At 40.6% G+C, this 18012-nt stretch overlaps 1 protein-coding gene across 5 annotated transcripts in view; it reads left to right on the forward strand.

Annotated features, from left to right (window-relative positions):
* Positions 1 to 18012, forward strand: part of aplp2 (amyloid beta (A4) precursor-like protein 2) — a 96555-nt gene that overhangs the window by 41901 nt on the left and 36642 nt on the right. For all 5 annotated transcript variants that reach the window (XM_032505928.1, XM_032505944.1, XM_032505951.1 and 2 more), the window contains exons 3-5: positions 1324 to 1453; positions 13371 to 13483; positions 16352 to 16572. In XM_032505928.1, the coding sequence (XP_032361819.1) occupies positions 1324 to 1453; positions 13371 to 13483; positions 16352 to 16572 (464 nt within the window). The remainder of the gene's footprint in view (positions 1 to 1323; positions 1454 to 13370; positions 13484 to 16351; positions 16573 to 18012) is intronic.

The following is an 18012-nucleotide window of genomic DNA, read 5'->3' on the forward strand; positions in this document are numbered from 1 at the left end:
TAAACACACAACTGGGTCCTTTACACTTTCTAAAATGGGAAGATTTTTTTCTGCATTGAGTATTTTTACTTTGAATACTTTGTTTTTTGGATTTTTCCCTTTCCTTTTGTGTTACATATCGTTTTTTGTGCATGTTATAGGTATAGAAAGGGAAACGTATCATCTCCAACAGAAAACACTGTTCAGAAACTGCTCCAAACAGCTCTGTTGTAGTCCAGCCTTTACTTCAGTGACAAACGTGTGTCCCTTTGTAACACACGTTATAATGCTCGCCTAGCTGCTAGCATGGCATGCCCACTCTGCTTCTGACTGGCTAGTAGTCCTTACCTAGGTACTGCGCATGTGTGACTCCCAAAAAAGGTGGGATAGAAGTGAGATGAGGCATCTCACTTCTATCTACTCTGTAGCTAAAACAGAGAGCTCAACACACAGGGTGAAAAGTGGAGCTGCAGAAATGTGCAGCACAACAAAAAGATGGTGTTTTCTGAAAATGAAACCATGTAAACCTATTCAGGCACCACCTCAAAATAAAATTGTAAACCTGAAAATGAGAATAATACAAGCACTTTAAAGGGATAATTTGCCACTTTATTGTCATTTCATCCATATACATTAAACAACATTTCACCGTGGCTCAAGTGGTGTTACACATTTAAAATATATAAAAAACCCACATACGAAACAGGCTAAATAGTGCACACACATTATAGGCTCCGTAAAGTTTAGCTGACGCATTGGTAGCATTAGCAATTGGAGGGATGTAAACACAGATTATAAACACAGCCGTGAATTTGCACGGAATGTAGAATTTAGCATTTAACAGTCACAAACTCCACCAGCAGTTAGCAGTAGTTGGATAAATTTAGCTTAGCTTAACTTAGTTTAACTTCAAAATGGCTGACACTTGACTTACATTGGCTAGTGACAATCCAACGCCCTATGGGCGGGTTGAAAACATGCAGAACTAGCTGGCTGTAGTCCATTTCCTCTGGGCAAAAATGCCTCCAATGACACTAAATGACATCAGAAGTTTTTTGAAGTTTTTTTCCAGACACACAATCCAGAGAAATCTAGTCTCAGGGGGACATGAGGGAAGAAAAAACGGTCATTCAAAAATACTACCGGGTTCCTACTGATACAAAGCTAAATGCTAATTGGTGACGTATCCCTTTAAATAAATTTTTCCTGATTATACTTAAGGAAAAGTTCAATCAATCCAAGACTTTTACTTGTAATAGAGTATTTTTACAGTATGGGATTAGTCCTTTTGCTTAAGTAAAGAATCAGAATAGTTCATCCACTCTTTGCTTCTTCATCCAACAGATGTATCCCGAGCTCCAAATCACAAACGTGGTGGAAGCCAACCAGCCAATCCGTATCGAGAACTGGTGCAAGAAGGAGAAGAAGGTGTGCAAAGGGCATGCCCACATCGTGGTGCCTTACAAATGCTTAGGTAAGCTTGTACACTAATAAGTAGTTCAATCATATCCTTCATATCAGGTGCTCTCCATTGTCCCCTTATCTTTTTTATATTGGTCCTTTATTCAATGTGGAGAAAGAAGAGATTATGATACATCTTAGCTGTAGGCAGAGGTGGCACACCGCAATATTGAGAGTCGGATTCAGTTGACTAATCCTGGCCTTGAGCTGCAGGTTGAGCAGGGCCAGGCTGGATGGGAGCTAATGTCTCTCAGAACGGATGGATGAAAGGGGCGAAGCTATTATTGCTGGGGAGGCTTGTTGAGCAATAAAGCACAATCTTATTTCCCCCCCTCAGACAGTGGGCCATAAACTCACACAGACACACAGGGTCAGCTAGAGGGAGATCTGTGAGGATGCCTGCTTTATTACTCCCCATCTCTCCAGTCGCCCGTGCTGTCCTACACACCTCTCGGCCTCCTTTGTCTCCTGGTGTATCACTGTAAACAGTAGTGGCAACATGGCTGTATTCTGGTTTATTAAATGTCAGATGGAGCTTCAGACTTTGCAGGCCACAGGTCTCTGTGCTCCCTAACTTACAGAAACAAAGCACACTCGTGCTGCCTCTGAGGATTGAAATAACAGAGAAATACAGTTCTGAAACAAGACTCCTCTCTGTACTTGTCCAGCTATATCAGGGAGAAAAAATCCATCTTCCTCTATGCTGCAAATACTTCCCAGCACCCTTCCTCTGTCCAAATGCCTCTTGCTGATTGAGTTGTGTCGCTTCCCAGGATGAAAAAGGCATTAGTAGTTGCACTGGACTGTGAAATGGGCTACCATTCAAGAGCATTTTTGGCAAACTCAGAGAGAAGGCTTTTGGGAAATTCATGGGACAGCAAACACCCCAACTGGAGTGTCTACTCTGTGGCTAAGACATGAATACAGATGAGAGAGGTTCCCATGCAGAATCCTTCTCCAGAATCCCCCGCAGTTTGCTCTCATCTTCCATCCTGAAGCCATCTTCCTCAAACTGACAACCCCCGCCCTCCTGTCTCCTCTGTGACCGAGTGTTGCATCCATCAACAACCCAAGACCTCTCATTATGAGTCAGCAACAGCACCATTTAATTAAAACAATCCCATGACCTCTCTTCTTTAATCAATCTCTTCTGGATTGATTAAATAGCTTCATTGCTTGGTCTTACACATTTTCTGTCAACATAGTTAAAGGTCTGCACACTCAAGCCTCATCAAATTGCAAAGGGCTTTTCTGCTGCTCTGCCAGGTGGCAAAGGGGAAGTCAGAACAGAGAGAACAGAGGAACCAGAAGGAGAAGGAGAGATAAACATAAGGTGTTGGCAAGAAAGAGGCTATAGAGAGGGTTTCGGCTTAATTATGTAATGGAGCCTGTTATGGGCTTAATTGGAGGTTTCTGATCATATGCTACGAGCCGTGGCATGCCTCTGCCGTCTAACCTCTCCAGCCCAGTGTGAGTCAGGTAAAAGACACTGTAATAAGGATTCAGAAAATAGGCGGACCCAAATGCAGAGACAGCAAGGCAGTGATGAGCTTGAGGATTTAATCACAATCAAAAGATAAACAAACAAAAGGAGTCCTAAACGTAGTGGAAGTAAAAAAAAAAAACAGGAATCACAAGAAACAGGAACACTGAGATAAAAAGGTAGACTATAAACACACCAAATCCTACATATTTATACAGAACAGTGGTCTGACACTAGACAAAGACAATACAAAGACTAAATACAACAAGTAATAATGAGGTGAAAAAGGGACAGATGAAACAAGGGTACAAGAACAGGTGAAACACCTCAGGTAGGCAGTAAGTAAAACAAGACATGACAAGGGAGACTACAAAATAAAACAGGAAACTAAAACATATACACAAACATAACAGACACTCAGAGATTTTTTTTGTGTTAGTTGAACAAAAAAATGTAACTGTAATTGAAAAAAAAAATGAGTGGTGCCTTTAATATTCAATCCAATGTTCAATTTGTTACATAAACAACAACTAAATGTTAGGAATTATTTCCTTCAATTTGTTTTAAATTTGATTTAAATTAGTTTTAAACCATTAGCTTGACCACTGAACGTAAAGGAACTGCAAAACTGAGTACACTTTAATACAGTATATCTGTTTATTCATTGTTAGTAACGTTCAGGGCTGTAGTACTTGAGTCTGGTGTTGGACTCAAGTCCGGACTCAAGACCGTTTTTCTATGGTCTCGGACTTGTCTCGGACTCGCTGGTATTTGGACTGGGACTTGTCTTGTTGTTCTCGGCCACTGGTCTTGCCAAACATGGCTTTTGGTCTCGACCGAGTCCAGGTGTCTTTATTATGTTTCTAATAATAATATTGGCGGTAAAGTGAAACCCAAAATGATTCTCTTGATACTGTCATGCGTGAGACTTTTTTTTTTCTGTCCTGGACTCGGTCTTGACTCGGACTCAAACCTTTTTGGACTCGGTCTTGTCTTGGACTCAAATCTCTTTGGACTCGGTCTTGACTTGGACTCGACTAGTCCTGTTCTTGGACTTGTCTTGGACTCGACAAAGGTGGTCTTGACTACAGCCCTGGTATCGTTATCGCGTCATTCTACAACATTATTGCATATGGCATATTTTCCTCATTTCATGCAACCCAAGGCAATGTTAACCAGGCACCCCCCCCCCCCCCCCACACACACACACACACACACACACACACACACATACTGAACAAAAACGCCAGTAAATTTTTTTTTACACTATTAACACTATGATGGAACTAAACCTGACACTTTGACACAATCTTCTAACAATCAGAAATTTTAGTTGCCTACGTTTCAATTTGGGTTCTAATCTAGCGCCATGAAATTACCATCTTCTTCTCTGGGGACATCCGACGTTAATCTTCACATTAATCTTCCTCTGACAGATGAGACAGAGACTCAGCCAAAGGAGTCTGGCACAACCTCCGCCAATTGGCTAAAAGTACCTTTCTGTTAACTCTTTCCTTGACTGGGTTACAGGTGGATAGCATTGGCAGCACAGGATGTTAAACCTGTTTCAAGCCCTTTGAACCTGTAATTATTTGTCCTCGGTCACTAACAGACAAGTTTGCAAACTCTAACTTGAAGCACTAAAATTGATTTTATTCTTTTTTTTTTTTTTTACCTTAATTTTTATTGAATATTCAGTACATTGTTACAAATGATCAGACACCTCCGTTTTTTCTTTTTTAAATAATCTTTAGGGGGGCTGAGATGGAATTTTGGGCTTGAGCCCCTCTAAAAAGGGTCTGAAATTGCCAATGGGAAGGAGTCTCAGATCCTTTACTTAAGTAAAAGTACTAATACCACGCTGTAAAAATAGTATGTTACAAGTAAAAGTCCTGCATTGAAAATGTAAGTATCATCAGGAAAATGTACTGAAGTAAAAGTAAAAGTACTCAATACAGAAACATCCTCCCATTTCAGAAAGTGTGAAGGATCCAAACAGTTGTGCGTTTAATGGTAATGGTAATCATCTCAGCTGGACTTGTAGGCCATTATATTGTTGGCTAGTTTAATTTATAATAAAACATCATATGTTATAAACTACATGTGTTTTCTGTGCAAAAATCTTAATGTGTAAAGTAACTAGTGACTAAAGCTGAAGGTAGAGGAGTAAAAAGTACAATATTTCTCTCTGAAATGTAGAGGAGTAGAAGTAGGAAAGACTAAAGTAGACTAAAGAAGTAAAGTACAAATACCTCAACATTTGTACGTAAGTACAGTACTTAATTAGTACTTAATTACATTCATCCACTGCCCCTAGGTCACATAATGTTGGACATAAGAGGCCTTGTATTCATCAGTGTATTCATGAATTCCTGTGGTGGGCTCTAGCTTGAAAGGTGTGATTAAAAGCACCCGACCAGCACCCATGTCAAGTTAATAGGTTTATATGAATAATGCAAGTGCAGAGGATGAGCTCGGTGTAAAAAGAGAGAGATGGGTTGTACTGTATCCCAAATATCTCCATGCAAAGCTTCAGTCACAGAGACCCAATCCCTCTATGTTTCCTGTCCCCAAACAATGGCTCTGCAAATGAATGTGATTTTTGTTCCACGGCACTCTAATCCCTGCAGCATGATGCCTTTGTCAAATAGCAGAGGATTATTTTCGAGCCCTTTTTATTATTATTATGTCTGGAAGGGTGAGAACAGTCAGTCCGTTTTTTCTTCTTCTTTCAAATGTGTTGATTTTCTCATGACTCCAGACATGTGCAAATCAGAAAACAGAGTGACTGAATGAGGTCGGTATTAAGGACAACAGCTTAGCGGTTAGGCAAGGGTGCCCCACTAAAATGGCCAAAAGGAAAAAAGAAATAAGTTTCGCATATATACACACAATCTAATTAGAAAAACATGAAATAATTAGGCAAAACACATAAAGGCTGTTCATCTACATTATCTATTCTGACATGGAAGATCATTGTGAGAGAAGGTGACTTTCACAAGCATTTTTAAGGCTTAAGCATGGAATGACTACACAATAAAAACCGCAGTAGACAAAACGTTTCATTAAAACGTTCGTGTGACGAATACTGTATATGGCAAAATCTAACAAACTCAGATTTATATATATATAAATATTTTTAAATCACGCATGGAAATGCAAATCAAAAAAACTGTTGCATCAATAATCGGTTTAGCATCGAATGGTTGGCCTCTGAGTTGGAATCAAATCGTGAGGTGCCCAGAGATCCTTCCCCCCCCCCCCGGCCTGCGTAAACACAGATGTACAGTATGTAGATAAGGGATCAATATGCAATTAAGATTTAGGAATGTTACAAACTCTAACACAAAACTTTGTTTAAATGCTTTAAGTAATTATTTAATGAATGAGAAACTTTCAACATCATACCCAGTAACAGAGAGTTACATAGTGTTGTGGGGGGGGGGCTGAAGCAAAGGGACAGACACAGAGCTGTAGCCGAGCCAGAGTGGAACACTTTTTAATTCATTAACTTTATCGGTTATCAGGCAAATAAAACGTAGATACATCATCTGCAAACTGGCAAAAAAACGGCCCGATTTCTATCCCTAATGTAGATCTTTCTAAAGGCACCTTTACGTTTGATTGCCGTTGCTATATACCTTCTTTAACTTCTATTGCTGTTGGTCGCTGTGAGCAATAGATCTTTTTTATTTCCGTCGCATTGAGGCTTACTCTTAGCTCTCATCTGGAACTTGGAGCCTTTTTCACCTTGTAGACTTTTCAGGAACAAAGCGTTTTATGGCCGTGTTTTGGTGAGAAGTGGAATTGAATTAGTTCCATTTACAGAAATGACACATACTTTGCATTTCCTGTTGCCTAAGCCTGTGTATTTAACAAAAGGGCAGGTCACACAATGACGACTCCTGATATCATCAGAGGGGCCGAGTCTGGGGATTGTGACTACGTTGATAATGGAAACAAACTCAGGCTTGTTTTAGAGCGCCACACCTCTGGCTCTATTCACTCATTCGCCTCTGGAAATGTGTTGAAATGAGCCTGAGCTTTTAAACACAGTGTTATGACAACATCAACAAATGTAACCTCTGTGAAAGGTTAGCTAAAGGCAAGACTGATGCAAGGGCTACAGCGTTGGTTGAGGCTTAGGTGTTGCATGTGGTTAAAAAATTACAGATGTTTCTAACTAGGACTGCTCAATATATCACTTTTTTAATTGTCATTGCGATATCAACTGGCGCAATAAATATATGGTGAAAAGCTGTGCCATATCGCAAAAGACGTTTGTGTATTTGTTAGAAAATACCCATAGAAAACTGCACTATGTGGTTATATGTAACTTTCAGTTGGAACAGTGGTGGTGTGTTTTTACCACACCTGCTGTTGTAAAGGTCTTTTCTTTATGGTGCTGTATTACCCACTGTAGTTTATTGAGTCGGTGTTGTCGGGAGGTCATATGAATCATATGTCATATGATGAATATTTTGCTCAGATAGAAAATGTTTTATTGAAAAAAAGAGAATGCGCTACAGATTTAAATATATGTCTCCGTCTGTTGAAAGCCCAACTTAGTGTAACGCCCGTTGTCTTTCTAGCTTTTAGTTCTTTTTTTTATTTCCTTCTTTCCTGTGATGGTCCTGCCCCGGTATGGGCCATAACTACAGCAGATAACTTCTAAAATAACATTAAAGTACAATGAGGCCTATATAAAGGCATCTCCTGCTTCCTTTTACCTGGTTGCACGGGATTTTCTGGTGTTACACTGAAATCTGTGACCCGTCAGAATGTGTTACTGTAGCGCCGTCTACCTGCCGTATATCATTCTGTGACTTTGCAAGGGAAATCTGACCTGGGCATAGACAATAATAAAAACTCTATAAAACTAGCCTTCTTTTAATTGTTAGTCTGGTTTGCTGTTACAGGTCATTTATGATCATCAGATGGAACATTACACAGTTTCAGAAACATTAAAATGTACATATAGTTATTTTCAAATGTAACTTCAAATGTCTTTTTTAGTGCTGCCATTTTATTGAATTCAATGTTCAATTTGTTCAACAAAAGGATGATTTGCTTTCATTTGTTTTAAATTCAACAAGCAATTTGTCAATTTGAGCAGAATACTGAAAGCAGCCGAAATGCTGAACTGAGTACACTTTAATATCTGTTTATGTTGTGTTGGCCTCATATTGTGCAGCCTTAGGTAGAACCCAGGTGTTAAATGTTCTTTTCATCATGGAACATCAACCTCCAGCTTCCCCCAGGTTTGAGTCGTTTCCCCCCCCCCCCCCCGATGTTATCCTCTAATGGCAAATCAGGTTCCTTCCATCTAAAAGGCACAAACCATGATGCAAATGTAAAAAATCAGAGCACACGACTGGATCCTGATAGCATTCTCAAACTTTATGGCAAGAAATAACACTAGTCAACAACTAAATCATTATTCATGTCTTAATCATGTTTATGAAGCTCTTGAAGTCTCCGAACACCCACACAGGTGATTTGAGTTCTTCGGGCTGATTGGACCTCTGCTCAGGTTGAGCAGTGTGGGTCAAAGTTTAGATGGGAATATATTAAGTCACAAATTTTTTCAACCAATATGAATAATAAAGCTGTCAAGTGCAACAAAGTTAAAAAGAGACTCAGGAAGATGTCATTCAATCAGTGTAGACCAGGGATGTCGAACTAAACTAAGAATGAGAATCACGTCAAGGGCCAGACATGTATAGTTTAGTTATAGTAGTAACGGTATTTCCTGTGTTATTGTCTCATATAGTCTTCTCACTTAGAGTTTACAGTTTACAGTTCGGTTGACAAAAATGGCAAAGAAAATGCCGTAAGCACCCGAAAAATGACGTTAAAACGTCAAAAACATTAAGAAAAGCCCCACCAACTTTGTAATAAGTGACAAAAACTAGGCAGGCCAAAGTGTTTTGTGAACCCAAATTAATATGGACTGTTTTTATATAGTGCTTTTCTAGTCTTAACAACTACTCAAAGATTTTACATAGTACAGCAACCATTCACGCACACATTTACATACTGTGGCCGAGGCTGCCGTACATGGTGCTAATGCTAACGCGGGACTGCAGGAGATCGAACTACCAACCTTCCAATTGGCAGGCGACCCCTCTACCACTGATCCACAGGAGCTGGACCGTAATTTGCTACGGGCCGGGTTTGGCCCATGGGCCTTGAGTTTGACGTCAGGACCACCATCATTTCTGGTTGTCGCCAGATGGTTGGGGAGAAAAAACATAATTTAGGGGAATGGTTTTTACATATTTAATGTATTTGTTTACATGTATCAGAGAATTTGCAATATTCACACAAACTCAGCCGGGGAAGGCATGTAGAAACAGCTGGTTACACCAGTTTGCAGCTCCGTGTTATCATTTGAGGAGGGTGGGTGGGGGGGTTGTGAACACCAACCTCATTTTTCTGGGGATCGCGACTCGTAAAGGTTGAGGATCTTTGTCAAGAGACACCCACGCAGTCCTGGGTAGAGGTCCAATCAGCCAGATTAACTGAAAACACATGTATGGGTATACAAAAAAACTATTTTGAATGATTATAAGCTGAGAACCCCATGATATGGATTTAATACAGTGCAGAGCTCACTCTGATTACACTGAACCTCATTACAGCGGGCTTCCTTTAGAAAGTCTTGAAACACAATAGCCGTACTGTGGAAAAGCACATCCTGTTTGGTGCTTAATTTAATTTGCAAGTATCCTGCGCTGAAGGTATCAAACTGCACATTGGGTGTATTCTTACCTTCACACTCCCCTAGAGGCAGGCAGGAGAGCGTTAGCGAGGCCGTCTGATAGACTGAAGGTTAAAGGAAAGGCGGATGAATGGAGAAGGTGGAGAGGAGGTCACAGAGAAAGAGGGCTAGTATGCTGTATGCTCTCACACACACTTACGCAACTACACACACAGAAACACACAAGCGAGCGGCACAGCTGCTCTCCAAACACCACCATCCATCACCCGCTGCAGTGTGACTGCACACGCCGTCTGCTTAAAACCCACTCTGCCTCACAACCCAAGCAACCTGTGAGTGTGAGAGAACCAGACAGAGATAGAGAGAGAGGGAGAGATGAAATAAAGAGAAAGTGCGCGAGTGAATCAATCAGTGTACGCATCCGGTGTGCAGGATATGGGAGTCAGTTTCCTTCTGTGAAAGAGGTGTGCACATATTCAGATTATTGTGTTGTGTTCCCATTGACCCCCCCCCCCCCCCCCCCCATTGGCCCACTTTTTTCGACAATTATACTTAGTCCCCCTAAACCACCGCTACACACACACAACTCACACTGATTTGTTACCACGAGTTATCATTGTTTTCAACATTTAAATGTTAGATATTTGATATAGAAACTTTAAAAAACAGATGCAATTTGAGCAGAGGACAACACAAGGGTGGTGCAAAATTACAAAGCAAGGTTATTGGCCAATTTTTGAGCAGTTGACAGATTATCAAATGCAAAGTATGTGTCATTTCTGTAAATGGAACTAATTCAATTCCACTTCTCACCAAAACACGGCCATAAAACGCTTTGTTCCTGAAAAGTCTACAAGGTGAAAAAGGCTCCAAGTTCAAGATGAGAGCTAAAAGTAAGCCTCAATGCGCCGAAAATAAAAAAGATCTATTGCTGACAGCAACAGCAATGGAAGTTAAAGAAGGTATATAGCAACAGCAATCAAACGTAAAGGTGCCTTTTGAAAGATCTACATTAGGGATAGAAATCCGGCCGTTTTTTGGCAGTTTGCAGATGATGTATCTACGTTTTATTTGCCTGATAACCAATAAAGTTAATGAATTAAAAAGTGTTCTACTCTGGCTTGGCTACAGCTCTGTGTCTGTCCCTCTGCTTTGGTTTCACTCCCCACTGAGTCTGACTTAATGTCCCCCCCCACTACACTATCTGACTCTATCCCTGGGGATTATGTTGAAAGTTTCTCATTTATGTAATAATTGCTTAAAGCATTTAATTGAGGTTTTATGTTGGAGTTTGTAACATCCCAACATCTTAATTTGGACTAAAAGATTTTCATTTTCACTGTAAATACATATTGGTTCCAAATTATCGGTTTTATTAACTAGTCAGTATCTATCTATAACTAATCAGTATCAGCCTTAAAAACAGTATGGTTCGAACCCTATTACAAAGTAAGTCATGCATTAAAATAAAAAAGTAAAGAAGTATTATCAGCAAAATACACATCATCAAAAGTAAAAGCACTTCCAGGTGTCTCATTTTATGGTTTTCTACTCTATTAATCTGTTAATGTACTGTTGGGTTGTTTAGGCGGGCCATAACATTGCATCATATTTTATAATCCTAATCTTTTTAACAACTACCGAAGCTTTCAAATGAATGGAATAAAAATGCAATGTCCTCTAAAATACTTTGCAAGCAATATTTTGTAAAGGAAAATATGTGTCAAACCATTCTGAATGAAGTATTGGGGTGCTGCAGAGACGTCCAAACCTACAAATCATGTCCTACAGACTAAAGGAAACCTATTTCCTTGGTTTAGAGCCCTGCAATAATCATTTAAAAGTATTTTTTTAGGAAAATGAGAATAATGAGTCAAAAAGGATCATTCCCTCCTGTATCGCAAATCAGATCGCAATATCGGTCAAAAATATTCACAATATCGTGCATGAAGCAGGGGAGTGAGGGTCCGGAGGGGTTGGGGGGCTTGTGTGAGAGACTGTTACAGTATCTCCTGGGCGGAGAGGAGAAGCAGCTGCTGAGTCCTTTGCTATTTCCAGCTCTCTCCACTTCCTATCCTACCCTCTCATTTTCCAAAACACTGCTTTTTCCCCCTCGGCCTGCCTGTCTACGTCGCCTGGTGCTCCAGCAGCTCCGCCTCAGGCCGAGGTTGCGGCCAACCACTAAATGAGCAGTTACAGGACAGCTTGTCGTGTCAAGGCTCAATGCTGTGTGGACTAGCCAGACCTTACTCTGCAGCGCTGTGGAGGAAGGTCTGCCAATGCGGGACTACTCTGATCTGGACTTTGACCTACACCTTCTATTCCTCCCTCCCTCTCTGAGCCTGGCCTTGCATCTGTTTCTGAAGGCAGCCTTTCTACCTGAGTGCCTTGTCACGCTCCCCTCCAATCAGCAGTCGCTGTCCTTTTTTATCTTTCTTATGACCCCTGCGCCATATGCTTACACGCACACGCTTTCCAATCTGCAACTTTTAATAGGAATTCACAAGATGCTTTTAAATGTCATTTATTTTCCCCCAGATCCGCTTTCTATCAGCTCCTTCTATGAATAAAACATCTCATCCTACATCTGGATAGAATCAATCACACAAATGATATCACAAATGAGACTGGACTATAGCTTAAAACAGTCACAGCTGATTTTCTCAGCTGCCATTTTGATTGTGGTGTTACAGATTTGGCTATAGAGGAGGGATGAACCCCTGTGGGCTTCAGGTGCACCGACAGATGTTCAAGTGTCAAATGGCTTTTCTGTTATACTGCTGTAATGAAATGTAAAAGACCATGCAGCTATGAATTATTGAATTACGTCCCTTTTTTCACTCATCTCATCTACTATTCCTTTTTTAGTCCCTCTAAACCAGGGTTGGCGAACATACGGGCCGTGGGCCAGAACTAGCCTGCCAAAGGGTCCAATCAGGCCCACTGGATGACTTTGTATCCATCCAATTATTTAAATTCCAAATTTACCACTTTAATCCCCTGAGTTCGTTTTCAGTAAATTTCCGACTTTAATCTTAAAAATTCTGATTTTTTTTTCTCCATCCGTAACATTATTCATTTTTCCTACAACAGCCTTACAACGCTGACTCAGAAGCAGACACACTTTGTGGTTCACTGATCTGGCCCGCTTGAAATCAAATTAACGGGATCCCATCAACTAAAATGAGTTTGACACCCCTGCTCTAAGTGATGTATTGTTTTTTAAAAATCTGTTTATTACATTTTTTAAAGACAAATGTATAAACAAACAGCACTGATCTATATAGTAAAGGGTAATGGGACATTATTAGCATTATTAGCTCATAATCATGGTGACAGCAGTAAGTAGAATAGATGAGTTAACCCCATGGCCATTGGTTCCAGTTCAGACATGTGATAACTGTCCGTCATATCATCTATCTATTCAAATCCAGATTATAGTCCACTCCCAAAAGTTCCACTGGTCTCTTCCACTTATGCAGGAAAATCTGGCTCTGTTTATTGATGTCCAAGTTTCTCCAGAGTCACAACCACTGAGATGAGATGTTTCCAGATGGAAACAGATGGAGGGTCACCACCGAGCCACCTGATCATTATGGCTTTCCTCACTAGCGTCAACAGCGGCTGAATCCAATGTATTGTAAATGAACCTGGCAGTGTTGTTGAGCACGATTCGGCAGTGTGACTAACAGGCAAATTGGTCCGTGTGATTTGCTGTTACAGTGGGCGAGTTTGTGAGTGACGTGCTTCTGGTTCCAGAGAAGTGCAAGTTCTTCCACAAGGAGCGGATGGACATGTGCGTCAGCCATCAGCAGTGGCACAGTGTGGCCAAAGAGGTAAGGAAGGAATGACTTCATTGGCTTCAGTGGGAGGCTGCATCTCCAAGATAGCAGAGCAATGGGAAAGAAAAAGCCATGTGGGAAGTCTTAAGCATCAGTGTTACTTTGAATATATATATATAAATTGGTTTATTTCCAATAACATACAAAAAGAATAAACCAAAAACCACCAAATACAAGACACACAAGTATTTCACTATGAAAAGAAAAAGCAATAAAATAGCAAATAAATAAATACTTGTGTCCAAAAGGGAGTAGGAGGAAGCAAAATGCTTTTCTGGTCCCACAATTATTTGAAATGTCCATACCATTTCATTTTGTATTACAATAATAACCTATATCATACGTGCGCCTGCTCTACCACTGAACCAACCCGGCCACAACAGTTCAATTCTAAATAGATCACAACAAAACAGAAGCAAGTTAATGCAAAATAATACACTAGCAGTCAATAATTTGAACATCTCCCTGCGTCTCAACGTTAACAAATCAAGCTGAACAAAGTTTCGACCCTTGTCCCTGTCATACTGGCACTCTTTCATTACTTTGCGCTCTTTCCTCTTCCCCCCCTAATCTCTTCCCACCTGTCTTAGTGAGTCTCTGAGTCGCTCTGATCACAGTCCTGGCTGGGAGCCCTTACATTTCAGCTCTTAATCACATTAGTGTTGTGGCCGTAATGCAGCTAATCCCCTCTCGGCGGCTCCAGAGCCGGCCCCCGGGGGCCACCCTGACCCCGACAGTACGAGCAGCGGCTCACCCAGCCCATCACCCGTCCCTCTTATCTCTTCCTGACTCCGAGGCTGCGTCTGTAATAACATACCAACATGCTATTTCCTAGCTAAAACAGTATGTGAGATTTTTTTAGTATGTCCGAAAACTTAGTATGAAACCAATAGTATGTTAATTGCATATTATTTGTGGTAAAATATTAAAGTATGCAACCACTAGACACTACTCCGGCATAAGTATCCCACAATGCAATGCAGGATTAATGACAGTGTTCATAATAGGCAAAAGACAGCAACCAAGGTAGTTCTGGAACGTCAAAAAAACCGCTTTAAAGCCATAGTGCGTAGTTTCTGTCTCCCCCATGAGGAATTCTAAGTTACGACAACAACATTGAGGATTAAAATAAACATGATGGGCTCTTCAGAAGAGGTCATTATCATTATCTAATCTCCTGAACATAGTCATTTTGAGACATACAGAGAGAGTTTTGTCAAGCTTTGTAGCAACTCCTTTGGCAATGGCTTGAATGTAACAAACGTTCATTAATATCAGAAAGTCATGCGCTAAAGCTTTATTTTACATTTTTCAAAAATGTAAAATCTGTCATTGTGTCTCCTGCAACTGTTGCTTACCTTTTTCAGTAATTTAAGCATGCAAGCAAGTAGGCTCTCAGGATGTGACGATGAAAATTACAGCTCAGTGTGTCGGAAAAGATGCACACTACTGTTTATGTAAGTAGTGCATACTAGTATGCGATTTCGGACGCAACCGCACTCTTCCCCGACACGTATTACCAACGCCTGGATCTGTGTATTATCTGCAGCCTTAGATAGTGGGACATCAAGGGGCACAAATCAGCTACATTCAATAACAAATGTGTTACAGCCAAGCAGTAATTGTGTATGTGTGGGAATATGGCCCATCAACTAAAATGAGTTCGACCTAAGCGATAGTATTGTTTTTTTTAATTATTTATTACATTTTTCAAAGCCAAATGTAAAACCAATACATAAACGAACAGTAGTGTTACAGGACTGGTCCTATAGTAAAGGGTAATGGGACATTATTAGCACTTTTAGCTCATAATAATGTTGACAGCAGAAAGACAATAGACAAACCGACAAACCCATGGCCAATATTTCCAGTTCAGACATTAATTGTACCATATAATTAATCGTACCAGTGGGAAAATCTGGGTAAGAAAAATGACTGCATGACTTTTTGGAAGCGGGGCCCATTATTGTTCATTTTGGTCAGTACAAGAGAACTAGATCTTGAATCAGTGTGTCTGTATTGTGTAGGTGGATATACAGTATGCAAGGGACTAACACTACACTAGAAGTCAGACAATTAAAAAAGCATTGTATCTCTGAGACTAAATAGCTAATATACACCTGCCGAGATTGGTAAAATAAAGTATAACGAATGCTGTCTTAGTATAAGATCTCTGCAAGACATTGAGCGTACAGGATAAAAGGTTAAATATTACAGAAATACTTTTGAAAGTTATTTACAAGCATAGAATAAAGAATACCGTCATTGGATGGCAAACAGGGATTTCCTATGAACTTTGTATAGACTCCTAACATTAGATATTAACACACACCTTAAAGTCATACTTAGCTTTATGAAAATTTGCATTGCTACAGCGTTTGCAAAAATAAACTGGAATTAGCTTAGTTTGTTAAAGTTTGTTGCTGAGACAGAAACTAGTCTCAAACAAGTACATTTTCTGTAACTTAAGGAAATAATCTGTTCATCTGGAAATGCCATTTTTTGTGTTAGAAAGTGAGGGAGACACATGGCTTGTGAAAAATGGGTCCAATATTTGTCTTGATTTATATTGTATTTCATGAACTACTTTCCATGTGTTTTGTTTGCAGGAATCTCAGTGTGTAAAGTAACTAATAACTAAAGCTGGCAGATGAATGTAGTGTAGTAAAAAGTACAATATTTCTCTCTGAAATGTAGCAAAGTAGAAGTAGAAAGTGGCATGAAAAGAAAAGACCCAGGTAAAGAAGAAGTAAATGTAGAGTAAATGTACTTAGTTACATTCCACCACAGCATCTTCCTTAATCTGGAGCCTTCTGGCTGTGTTCAGCAATCCCATCACTTTTTCTCCCCCCCCCCCATCAGGCCTGTGCCAAGAGCTCCATGGTGCTGCACAGCTACGGCATGCTGCTGCCCTGCGGCATCGATAAGTTCCACGGCACGGAGTACGTGTGCTGCCCCTCCTCTCGCAGCGGTGAGGCCGCTGCCCCTTCCCTGCCCTCCCAGGAGGACGACGAGGAGGAGGAGATGGAGGACGAGGAGATTGACGAGATGGACCTGGAAGACGAAGACGCCGTAGAAGACAGGTGAGCAGCTTGTGGCGGGGTGCAGTGTTTTCTCTCGATTTGTATTAGGCTTAGGTTTGCGTATTGGGGGAGGGGGGTTACAGTGTCCTTCCTAAAGGAAATATGACGTTTTTTCAACTTGAAAATGTGCAATTTCCCAATACATTTTGTTAGGGCTGTAGCTGTAATTTCCCAAGTAAGGGGGACAGGTTGTTCAGGAGGAGGATTTTCATAGTAATCCGCAGGTCCAGGGGGTTAAATTACAAATCCTACTATGGCCACGCCAAGACCCTTCAATAGCACTCGATTGGTTGGGGTTAGGCATTGACGACTCGAGTGGTTAAGGTTAGGATAGCCGATTGGAAAGGGGATAGGACCTGTAAATGTAGGCATGGACGCCTGGCCAATAGTAGTGTGTGATGCTATTGAAGGGCGGGTCTTAGCAAGGCCGTAGTAGGATTCGTCAATTTGCGTCCAGGGGCAGGTTCTGGCCGTAAAAAACCCAAATCTGACACCTTCTGATGCCACTATTGCATCACATAGATAGATAGATAGATAGATAGATAGATAGATAGATAGATAGATAGATGATGATAGATAGATAGATAGATAGATAGATAGATAGATAGATAGATAGATAGATAGATAGATATTGATCCCAATAAAATGGGAAATTAGAGTGTTACAGCAGCAAAATCAGTCACACAGCACAGAATATAAATATAAATGAAATGAAATGAAATACTAGGATACAAGGATATAGGATATACACAGATCTTACACTTTTCCTCCCTATATTCTTTTGTGTACATTGCTTTTTGTTATATATTATTTTTTATTATTGCCTATATCTATATGAGTCTACATATACGCATCTACGCTACTGCATTTTGTGTCTCTTTGTGGTTTTTTTTTTTGTTGTGTCTCTTTTTAGTCATTTGGGGTTGTTTTGGGTCTCTGTGGTCATTTGGCGTCTTTTTGTAGTCGTTTTTTGTCCCTTCGTGGTAGTTTTGAGACATCAGTTTGGCCCGTTCATTATCACCATATCTGTGTCTAAAGCGTTAAGCTACAAAGAGCAGATAACAAATAAATAACACTCAAATAGCGTAATGACAAAACTTACTGAAAAAGTCAAACTACAATAATTCGATCTGAGAACAGTCTTTTAGTTACATTAAATATTTAATTAAGTGCTGGCCAAAATGGCTCCGGGATGCGGCACCTACACCTGCTAATGGCAGGGAGCACCCTGACATGTCTGTGAAATATTGCTCGGTAACGTCCGCTCTGTTGCGAAGGGCAGGTACTACTGGCCATCTGGATGAATTAAAGTGTCCTGACATTGACCTGTGGCAGCTGCTCTGCCTCTTTTGATAAATCACTCCTCTCCCTGGCTTCCACCCCTTCACTCAATCAACCCCCCCCCCCCCCACACACACACACACACACACACTCCTCCCT

Source organism: Etheostoma spectabile, chromosome 3 (assembly GCF_008692095.1).
Source record: "Etheostoma spectabile isolate EspeVRDwgs_2016 chromosome 3, UIUC_Espe_1.0, whole genome shotgun sequence".
Taxonomy (NCBI): domain Eukaryota; kingdom Metazoa; phylum Chordata; class Actinopteri; order Perciformes; family Percidae; genus Etheostoma; species Etheostoma spectabile.